General features: G+C 42.3%; 1 protein-coding gene across 2 annotated transcripts in view; it reads right to left on the minus strand.

Moving 5' to 3' along the window:
* Positions 1 to 9,530, minus strand: part of LOC121724597 (LHFPL tetraspan subfamily member 3 protein-like) — a 33,820-nt gene extending 24,290 nt beyond the window's left edge. The window contains exons 1-2 of one of the 2 annotated variants that reach the window (XM_042111273.1): positions 8,953 to 9,530; positions 7,949 to 8,722 (exon numbers count right to left, since the gene is read on the minus strand). In XM_042111273.1, the coding sequence (XP_041967207.1) occupies positions 7,949 to 8,375 (427 nt within the window). In that variant the 5' untranslated portion in view covers positions 8,376 to 8,722; positions 8,953 to 9,530. Of the gene's footprint in view, positions 1 to 7,948 lie in introns of both variants that reach the window. The other variant, XM_042111275.1, reaches the window with a different exon arrangement.
* Positions 9,531 to 11,898: the final 2,368 nt, after the last annotated feature.

An 11,898-nucleotide genomic window follows, 5' to 3' on the forward strand; every position in this document is an offset into this window, starting at 1 on the left:
TCGCAGAGAGGATGTATTGTTCTTCTTTGATGTCACTAAGAAAGTGCACCCCTTTACTCAAATTCAACTGTCTTGCTTATTTACAGTAGAAGGGCAATAAACTGCGCATGAGGGTTAGATACACAACCACAGATAGATTCCTAGACTTGACACCAATTAATCTCTGAAGGTGAGGTTAGTTAGATAGATAGACAGAGAGATGCTTTATTTATCCCGAGGGCTATTTAGGGTTTAGGAAATTTAGGGTTGACTGGGGTAGAAATATTGACAGTTTTCTGAGAAACCTGACAGTGAATGAGACTATTAGGAAAGGTCAACGTATACTTCAGTAGCGTGGCCTACATACATGACTGTTTATAAACCCAATGATATGGATGACTGGATCTTTCTCTCCATTGCCTCAAGTTAACTCCCCTGTGTGATACGGTTAAGAACGCTAACATTCCATTAGCGCTGTAGTTACTCAATCCCTCTCTCTCTCACACACACACACACAAACAGTGTCTTGGGCTGACACTTCATACCTCATAAAACTGTCTCAGGGGAATTGACATTTCTGCCGATGCAAAGGAAAGCAAGCGGCCCATGTGACAGGCGTCATTATAAAGTGAATGGCATTTCCAGCCATCAGTTTAGGAGGTTAAGTGTGTGTGTGTGTGTGTGTATGTGACTGCTGTTGGGCAGCCTTAGTGGACAGCTTATTTGGAAGAGCAGAGCTCTAGTCAGTTCCCCCTCAGTTTCCCACCAGTACCACTGACAACAATACGCCTGTGTGTGGCTCTCTCACATCCTCCCTTATGAAAGATTAACACAGACGCGGCTCCTGCTCCCCGTGCTCTGTTCACTAGGAGATGAAACAGGTCTGCCTCAGGGCCAGGCTCATATGATCAGGCCTTTACAATCACTGGCAAACTCTCACAGTGATCAACCCCGTCTCCCCTCCAAGGGACAGGGCACACTTGAGTCTCCAGGCTAACAGTCAGTCACACGCAATCTGTTTGCATCACCAAGGAACCAGCCACATTGGTTTGGCTTGTTTGGTATGGCAGTTGGGGCCTATACACAACCAAGCCATGTTGATGGGTTCCATCAAGTTGCCCTTTGGGAAGATCACCCAGCATTGCCTCATGTATCCCACAGCATCCCTCTCACACATCCCCCAGTCATGTTCTATCTCTAGGAACCACCATAAATCATCTTTTGGAAATTTATCTTAATGCCTTAATTTAAAAAATGAGAAAAAAAAAATCCAATCTTTAAGGACACACATTTTTCTTTGTGAATGAATAATGTATCGTAAATAAATAGAATAAATTCCAATAGAGGTAGGCAGATTTTTATTTTTAAAGGCCAGTTATTTCATGGATCTAATTTTCAAATCTTAAACGTAACAGCCCACGACTGAATTAGGGCATACTGCCTGAACACTTTAAGCCCTGCATCTGATGTAGCTAACTATATTGATTATAGTGGAAGCTATCACATCTGGTGTAGCTAACTATATTGATTTTAATGGAAGCTAATTGCTGCAGCATACAATCAGTGAAAAAACGCTTGAGTTGCACGCCTGCTGTTTTCCAGCTGGGAGTGTGAGGGCCAGGTGAGGCTCCTCCTCTGTCTCTTCTCGCTCTCTCTCATTGTCACACGGATAGATATGCTTCACTCAGGGAGTGGCGTGCTTGTTTGACTCTTAAAGGGGAAATGAGGTCATACCCCTGCGAAGGGAAAGTCCCAGCAGCTGAAACATTCATGAGACTCTCTGTATCTCAAACTTTTGTCAAGACTTTTTAAAACAGCTCAACACTTTTTTAATACCATTTGCAACTGCATCTGCCACAAATTATGTTTCTTGGCAAGATTTCATACCAAACCGCTCAGTAAAAGATTATCAGTTTCAAAATATTCAATTTTCAGATCAACTACTGGACTAGCCACCTCCGTTTCACAGTAAAGAGGTGCTCCAAAGCAGTGGAGGTGCTCCAAAGCAGAGGGCAAATGTCCCTGCCAAAGAAAGGATAATTACAATATAATGCTTTCAACAATCAGTGGAAACAGTTGTCTATACCACAAAATGGTGTGATCCAAGTACCTACACAAACCCTTACTTCTTAAACGGACCAAGAGCCAAATCACTAGAGTGGTTACATTGTTGTAGTCGTCTGGCACTGAAGTAAAGATTCTTAACACTGTGGAAACATTTTCTGTCTTCTGATGTGGAGCCAGCAAAAGTGGAACACAGCCTGCTTGGTAATGGGCCTGCTCTTTGAACTCTCCATGAAGAAATCTGTTCAAAATATGTGGAGCTATTTGATCCTGGTTGAAATCTAGCTTTATATACATCTTGCATTTATCAACTGTAGTGCTGCATCAAGACAAATGGATCAATAAACCCAAACACACACACACACAAACAAACAAACAAATGAATAAAAAAAGTATTGTTTTATGGGCTTTTAAACATAAACAGGGCCAAGCTTCCTCTGCAATTGTGCACCAGGAGAAGAACTAAAAAAGTCTGCTCTTTCATAAAGAGGACTGGAACGCTCTGACGACTGTCCATTTTGTGTGTGTGTGTGTGTGTGTGTGTGTGTGTGTGTGTGTGTGTGTGTGTGTGTGTTTGTGTGCGTGCGCGTGTATGTCTGTGTATGCGTGTGTGTAAGAGCCAGGTTCACCCCTGTTTAGCTGGCCCCTCAGGACCTAACTGTGCTTTCAGCTTCCTCTTCAACCTTCACCACACTGTCTGCAAACATCACCACCAACCTGAGATGACCTCAGCTCTGCTGCGGGCCATACTGCCCCTCCAATAATGTCCTTACAGCTCCTCTTACCATGACATCCCACAACACAAGATTTGAGGCCACTAACCCTGATAATTATGGAGAATATTAATTGGAAGACATTTGCAATTAAGGACACTTCTTTTCCACTAAAATTCCTGCTATGATTTTTTTTAGAGGTCAGATCAAAAGATCTCAGAGTGCATTAAATTAATGATGCAATATTGTTCTTTCTATCTAAATAATTCCATTTAATTTCGTATGCATGGAATATTTTTCACCAGGGGCCTTCACAGAGCCATCCCAGGAGCATGCTGAAGGCTGAAGTGGTAAGGCAAAATGGTCAGCATAAATGCTCTTATTATTAGAATGAATTATCTAGCTGTGGTGCTTACAGACAGGAAGGATCAATGGATCTAGGAAACAACATAGAGAACAGTAAAAAAAAAACAGGCTTCTGAACTGTTCCAAAATGATATTCATTAAGAAAAATAGTCGCTGGCAAAAAGGAAGCCCACACAAGCCGTCAGAGGCTGAGGCTAATAACCCTGATATGGCATTTTGTGTTTTGACTGACCGGAATTCATCACAAAAACACACATATGTGCACATGCACAAACGCAAACAAATACCCACACACACCCAAACCAATATGTGTACGACGACTCACAAGACTCCCATGAGCTAGAAAACAAGACCACCACATATTTAAATTCACCGAAAGCTCCCAAAGGATTCCAGAAATGACTAAGCAAACCACAAACAACTACTAAACTGGTCTATTTCTCAATTCTAACGAAGCTTTAGGTCTCTTGCTATATATACACTGGGTTCTGTTGTGCATGTACTGTAAGGCAGTAGCCCCAGTCTTTATAACCGTGTCGAACAGAGCGAGATGCTCCGTGCTTACTCTGTCATCGTACCACAGAAACACACACTAAGATGGGAATTGAGTGCTAGCGCTCCAGCTACCATGATGCAACGCTGCTCCTTTTGGATGATGGCGACTCTGTGTCTACACAGGCAGACACACCACACCACATGCGACAGACTGCAGGGAGGGCTTTAAAATAACCATGCGGCACAAGAGAACAGATGAAAAGAAAAAGGGAAAGGCGTTGAGGTAATTATCATTGACCTCACGGTCTGGTTGCCTCGGAGGCCACTGCCAGCTTTGCTTTGCATTTTGGAGTTAATTGGTGCGCAGTGTGCAGGGTGGCTGGGAAAAGGAGGTGGAGAACATGTGCTGATCTGCTCCCCTGTTCTCTCGCTATCTCTCTCTTGCTCTGGTTCTCTCTCTCCCTTGCTGCCTTTCTATCTCTCTCTTGCTCTGGCTCTGGCTCTCTCTCTCTCTCACTCACTCTCTTTCTTCCGCTAGCTCTCTTTCCGCACAGGACCCTGTGGACCAAGTAAAAGATAGAAAGAGTAAAAGCTGGTAACATGGGCTGTACAGAGTAATCACACACACACGCGCGCGCGCACACACACATATACTGTGTGTGTGTGTGTATATATATATATATATATATGTGGAAGGGAAAGAGAGGCAGTGAAGGGGATATCAGAGGGAAGCATTAATGTGAGAGTGGAGTATGGACACGGGAGATGCACAGAGCAGATGGACAGATCCTGTATGTAGACGTTGAAGAGCAGTCCTATGGGGTATGTGAAGGCTTTATTGGTGTTGTGATAATATATAGCCAATATATGATGCCCTCTGTTGCTTACAACAATTTGGCTAATGCCAAATGCCATTTTAGCCAGAACTTTGAAGGGTAAACCAGGGTGGATTTAAGATTCCATTCTGACATGAACCTTTTTGAGTGAACGGGTGCTTTAGAATACAAGCTAACAGGCCATACAGTACATCACACCAGCCCCATGCATACTCTGAGAAATCGGAGATGACAACAGAACCATTATACACATTAAGTCTAGACATCATAGGCAATCATAGCTAACACAATTATGTTTTCTCACCCCTTTAAAACAGAGCACACTCAAGGAGCTACCCCCTGTGCTGCTGCTTAGATCTCTGGGTGGGTGGTTTCATCTTTCATTAAACATGCAACCTTTTTACAGTTTCTACGCGGGAATGTTTCTGCCTTTTTCTTCGAGATACGTGTAGCGGCTCACATTCCCTGACAACCCTGAGAGCAGTGGTGCTGAAATTCCTTAAAGCTGTCAGCCTGCATAAGGCTCAGGAAGGACCAGGTCTATTGGAAAGGCAGGCAAGCGGCCGGGCAGGCCTGCGGACTAGCCACTGCTCTGCTCTTCCACAATAAATGGCTTGGGCTGGCCTCTGGATATGCTGCAATCCACACTCATACACACCACTGGCCGTACGCATGAGAGAGAATGAGAGAGGTGAGTTTGAGAGAAGGAGAGACAATGAGAGATGATGAGAGAAGGAGAGAGAATGAGAGAGAAGAGAGAGAATGAGAGGTGTTAGGTCTCAGGCCGGAGAGAAGCGATGTGAATGCGTGTGAGTGTGTGTGTGCCACCCTAAAGAGCAAGGTGCCATGATGTGCTTTGATCGCTATGACAACTGGGAGGGTATGCCGTCCACACTTGGGTGAGGTGTCCTGTGGAGACCCTCCTCAATCAGGCACCTGATCAAAATACTGTGAGAGAGAAAAGCTATGCAAGTGGGCAGTGCTCCTGACAATGCTTTGGAAATCCCTCTAAAATCCCCTGACCTTGACTGATCCATAGACATTAATGATTCTTGTCCTGGGTAAAAAACTCCCAAAAAAAGCACCATGCCTTTCAACATTCTCAGAAAAGCAGAAAGAGCCATTCAATATTCTCCTCAGAAAGTACTGTGCCTTTCAAAGTCCTCCAGAAGGTACTGTGCCATTCAAACCCCTCCAAAAAAACATGGCGTCTTTCAAGAGTGTCCTTTTTATTTTTTTAAGTACCAAGCCTGAGGGAGGTTGGTGTGAGGGAACTATTAAACCAGCAGCAGTCCTGACATTTGGCTTCATGCCGGGCAAACTTATGAACACAAAATGCTGCATGTAGGTTGAGGCTGAAGAGTGGCATGGGTCTCATTACTCTGAGCGCCCTACTCTCCCTGGCACTGACAGGCGGCTTCACTGGGCTACTGCGGAGGTGGCTGGGGGAATGATGAGGGCATGGGGGATGGGGGGTTGATGGTGGTGACTGCTGCAGAGACCCTGGCACAGTGGAGGGCTCATTAGGATGGGCTATAGCGTTAATTTAAATCCCAGATAATGCAGCTAGATCAAGCACTGCCTTTCCCAAGACATACCCTCATTTGCACTCGTTCGTTCGCTCGCTCGCTGCATGCATGGGTTCCTGGGCCACTCAGCTTCCTCTCTGCCTCCTGTTTGCAGCCATGTGTGCTGCATTGCTCGCTCGGGCGACTCGGCGACCCACGGCGACCAGCGATGGGCGTTCGGGAGCGGGAGGAGTGTGTCAGGTCGGGCAGTGAGGGTTTGCCACACCCAGGGCAGGGCAATCTTGAAGTGTCTACTGATGGAGTGGATTACGTTGGCAGGTCCAGACTCATATGTGGCAATTTGCTGATACATTATCACACGCAACATCAGGTTGATCATGTTAGGAAGACCATCTAATTTGATTGCTTGATGGGTGGAAATCAGGCGTGTGAAATATGCAACAAGACACGTGTCTGAGTCTGAAACTGGATTTATATCTCTTGAAACTCCTCAAATTAAATCGAAATTCGGTAAATTAGCTTTTACATTTGTTGCATTTAATAAATGGAACAAACAGAATTTTTCAAATCAGATAGGTTTGTGTCACTAGACCAATTCAAGGGTATGGCTGTTATACAATGTTCTTGTTTTGACTAATATTTAGATATTTTATTATATTATTATTATTTAAATTATATATATATATATATATATATATATATATATATATATATCCCCTCTTCTTTTCTCACTATTTTTTATTTTTTATCATTTTATTGTTCTTGTTTTGTTATTTTGATTATTGTTGTTGTATGTTTTATAAACTCATGGCATTGTTGTAAAAGAGCTTGATGCTCAGTCAGTTTGTCCCTGAATAAAAAACGGAGAGAATGATATGATGATGATGATTTGAAGGTAAAAACCTTGGGACCAGTACCATGTTACTACAGCACACTACAGGACTGGGTAGAAGTGTTGCATTACTAGACAGTACAAGCAGTTTGTGTTGGTGTTGTAAATCCTGCACTGTTGCAGAAAGGTGAAACACTGCTAGAGATTCAGTTTCAGCTGAGACAGACATTGCTGTTGGAGGGTAAACAATCAATTTATTCCTGGCTGTTGAATAGCTTTGTATTCAAGTATAAAGAAAATCTTCATACTACCTCAGGGACTGTGAATTAACATAATCAAATACATCTGCCCTTGAAACACTGTGCACTGTGCACACTGTGCACTTATCTACAATGGTAAGTGCATTATATAATACTTACATTAGATACTTTTCTAAAAGGTACAGAGGGTGATGTGATGACATTTGCAGAAGAATGGATATTGTGATTTTCATTACACTAATGAATTATCCTAAATCATGTTCATTACATTTTTACATAAAACTATAATTACCCAAGTAGCTGCTGTCTATTTTGCTATTGTCTAAAGGCTGCTATACTCTTGACTTAAACTTTGATACGATAATTTTCCTGGTTTGTCTTCCTATGCTGAGGGGGAAGCAGAATCCTCAGTGCCACTAGCAAAAATCTAGGGCAATACTTTAGCAAAGCTGAATAGTTATTCCAAAAACTATTTCATAAAATAGGCTCATCGCTTCATAATAATCATAGATATGAAAAATTTAAAATATACATACACTATAAAAATTGGTTTTAGAATAACTCTTTCTTTTACATATGGCAAGTATGTTGAAACTTCTGATCTGAACACCAGATGTACACACACAAACACACGCACACACACACTGTACAAATGTGGCAAAAGTTGATCAAGATCTCATCTCCTTGTGCATGTATGGTGAATGTTCTACAACAGCTCTTAAAGTAAATTTACACATTTTCACCTTAATCCGAGATGAAAACTCGATACATGGCTTTACTAAGTTCATATCTATTGTTATCATTGTGTAAACCGGTAACATTCCTACAGACACTGATTCCATCATTAACTAAACTTCGTCAGGTGGGCACTCACCTGAGGCCAGCTGCATCCATCCGCATATCTTGAAAACTGTGTGCGTACTACAGAAGAAGAAGAGGACGAAGCAGCCGATGCAAGAGAGCACAAGGACCATGGATGTTCCCACGAAAAAGGACGCGGCCTTGAACGCGGTGGAAGGGATGGCGGCAAACTCGGTAAAGGTTCCCTGGCAATCAAGGTCCCGGGAGAGCCCGTCACCAATACAGTAGTGGAAGAGGCCGAAGTAACCAACCTGAGGTGTGTCCATGCCGTCCCCTATCCAGTACGGCTGCATGAAAACCACCACGTTCAAGATAGCAAAAAGTATAGTGAAAATGGACCACAGGAGTCCAATGGCGCTGGAGTTCCTGATATAGTTCTTTTGGTAGAGTTTCGCAGCTTCAGAGGAAGGTAACATCGTTGCAGCAGCTCCTGGTATCATATCCTACTCTGCTATAAAACTTAGTTTGTAAATGGGTGATAACGGGGCAGAGCTCACTTGCTAAATTCAGGAGCAGGTAGGTTTCAGAGGCAGTTGTGTTCTCCGAGATTTGAGACTGCTCCAAGATCAAAGCATTATGTCCACAGCGGTTTGTGTTACCGAAGCGGAAAACAGTGGCTCAAAGTCAAATACAGGATTTCGGTATTACGCTTAATTCCCGACCGTCCGTGCAGGTTGAAGACACGAACTACCCGTTCCACACCTTTAGAGTGCCATTTTTGGTGTTTGACTCATTCTTCAATTCAAACTGGCACACCACCAGTCAGTTTTTAGCAATTGGGTCCTTTCTGATGAAATAAACAGAAATTAATGAATTAGTAGCTTATCTGCGACAGTCTACCACAGTGTATTCGTAGCCTACATTACGCGATTTATCATCGCAACAGCTAACGCAAATCTCTCAAGACCTTGTTTGAAAGAGCACGGTCGACACAAGCAAAATCCGCGTGTTTTGTCTATACAGAAAAAAACTGCTAGTTATAGAAATGACTTCGTCAAAAACTGTATCGATGGCTACCTCAGGGTCAGACGCAGTCCTGTCGTGGCTACGGTGAGCATCCTTTTCTCCTAGCGGCCGTCAGGCTCCTCCGTCAGACAGGGATGCCGTGGGTAGGAAAGGAGAGACGCGGTTAAATGAAAGCAGATGAAGCGGCGATGATGCTTGTGTCAGAGCTGACGATGTTGTCTCCACCTACAACAACATTATGTCATGTGCATGCCCTGAAATATTACCATGCGTTTTTTTTCCAGGAACACCTGTATTCGGAACCATCCGATAGGCTAGACAATCTGCGCAAAGCACCCTAAACTGCTTGGTTGGTAAACGGAAATCGGACACATTCCATCACTATTTCGTTGTTCAGACATTTTACACTCGATAAAGCATCCAGTCGTACACTGTCATGCAATCAAAAACCTAGTATTATCCGAATCGACTGCCTTTACCGTTTAAATGTTAGATAAGTGGCTGGATCCTGCATGTACGGTAGCCGGTTTGGATGCACTACACGACGAGATCCTCGCAGTCGCTAAGTGGACTTGAAGCTAGAGGATTGAGAAATGCTGCAATATTTGCGTTGCGCGCGCGAAGGACGCTCAGAGGATCTATACCACTAGTGACATGCACTGTATTAGCGTTGCGTAATAAAATGTCCAGTGGTGGGATAGGATTGCATCACTGAGCTGGTCAAATTTGTTACGCAACTTTTGCATGTTAGTTTTATGTATTAATTCCAGAGAGGACTGATGTACCAAATGATGCCTGCCACTCTTTTAGTATTTTATGTCGCTCTTCTCCGTCTGGCGTCCTCTTGTTTAGCACTACAATTCTGCACAACATGTATTCGATCTGTTTTTTTTAAGGCCAGATTGAAACTAGATTAAATTGAATGACAAGACAGCTGTGTTGCATGCTCTACAGACAATAAGACACTCTCCCTGGTCCTTTTCGAGTTGCAGTTTTATCTACTCAGGTTGGAAACGAAACAGACTGAAAACTTTTAAAAAGTAGTTTACATTATTTTGCCTAATGATAGAACATTAATCTGACATTCTTATTTAATCTGACATCTCTCATTTGTAGTTGTTTAGTTTCATTTATTCATTCTCTCTCTCTCTTTCTCAGCAGTATTTGGTCAGGTCATTCTAAAGGGCGAATAGCTCCAGCCACAGCACACATTGCCTATCTCCTCCACCTCTCCACTGGATTACCAGTCATTTGGATGATACCCTGGGTGTGACTTTCAATTTTACAAGCTCTAAATTGTGGGAGGTAAGCTACTGAGAGACACATTTACAATTGAAGTGCAGTGCAGGAGCTTAAAACGGACTGTCTTGCCCATACTGCCAATGTGCTCCCAGGTCCATAATGGGACACACTGTGATCTTCTCTTGCAATGAATGGATAGGGTCAGCAACTAAACGAAATATGAGGGGGAAACATAACCTCTGTTGGGATAATGTGTCAACTGTAGATTGACTATTTAATTTGATTTTATGAATATAGAAGACACAATGTAGATCCGAGGGAAGAAATGTGAAAGTGAGAACACATATTTCCATCATGGTCCTTTATGCAAGACAGGACAGGCGATAACACAACACATAACACTCTTGCTATAAGGAACAAAGAGGCACAACATCTAATATCCTGTCTTAGTAGCTTCCCTTATTTTCAAAACCAATACATCCTAGAATCATTTAATAACAATAAAACATAATAAAAACAAATAAATAGATGGACAGGCCCGTTCTTTTCTTTTTTTCTGTAGTACACAACACTGAGGTGTCACAGCCACAAATACCTCTGTAGTTCATGTGCTAGATCTCAGACACAAATACCTCTGTAGTTCATGTGCTAGATCTCATCTCTTTGCTATTTCAGTGAGAGAGGGCATCATTGGGGCGTGCCTGGCTGTGTACATGTACATGCAGAGTGCCACCCTTATCTTTCGCCCCATCCAAACGGTTCACCAGCACTGGGCTCTACCTCAACCTAGCAACGTCTGTTGAGTTCAATCTGTGAACATAAAAGAAAGAATTGGCTGCCGTAGACATAATACACAGAACATTGAAATTCTAATCTAGACTCAACTGAAAAACTTCTTCAAAGCAGGTTAAAATTAAAGGCCACCTGCCCTGATGGGAATGTGTATTCGTCTAAGCATATTTCTTACTGTAATATGGAGGCCAAACAGGCTCTAGAGGAAAAAGAGTCTGTGGAGCGGTCTTAGTTAAAACGATTTCTTTATTTGAAGTTAATATAATTTTGTCATTATTCATTACATTATAGTTCAAATGACACACTGCAGCCATCCCTGTTAATCGTTTTGTGTGGGTGGATGAGTATCAGCAGAATAGTATTATTGTCTTCCACTCCCCCCTGCTTTATTTACTGTAATATTGGCCTGTGATTATTAGGAGATGAATACCACAGCTAACAGCTATTTCCTTATTATCTCCTGCCAATATCAGCAAGTCTACTGAAAATTAAATGTTTGAGGCAGTATTCTCCACATCTGACATTCTTTGTATGCTGATAGGTGTAGTGGGACATGCTTGCATTCTTCCAAGCATGCTTCAAGTCTTCCAAGCTTATCCAATGATGTTTCATGCTATCAGTTGAGTGAATGTATTACTGTAATTAGATAGATAGATAGATAGATAGATAGATAGATAGATAGATAGATAGATAGATAGATATATAGATAGATAGATAGATAGATAGATAGAAGATACTTTATTGATCCCCAAGGGGAAATGCAAGGTCTCAGTAGCATACAGACATCACACAAAACATGCACTTACAACAGAAAAAGTAATATAAGTATATAAATATAAAAAACTCCACTTCACAATAGAGACAGTAAAAGATAAAAAATATAAATAAACAAACAACAACAACAACAAACAAATATCCACATAGTGTGCTTAAGGATGACCAAGGATGATCAAGCATGAGGCG

The sequence above is a fragment of the Alosa sapidissima genome, chromosome 11 (assembly GCF_018492685.1).
Source record: "Alosa sapidissima isolate fAloSap1 chromosome 11, fAloSap1.pri, whole genome shotgun sequence".
Lineage (NCBI taxonomy): Eukaryota > Metazoa > Chordata > Actinopteri > Clupeiformes > Clupeidae > Alosa > Alosa sapidissima.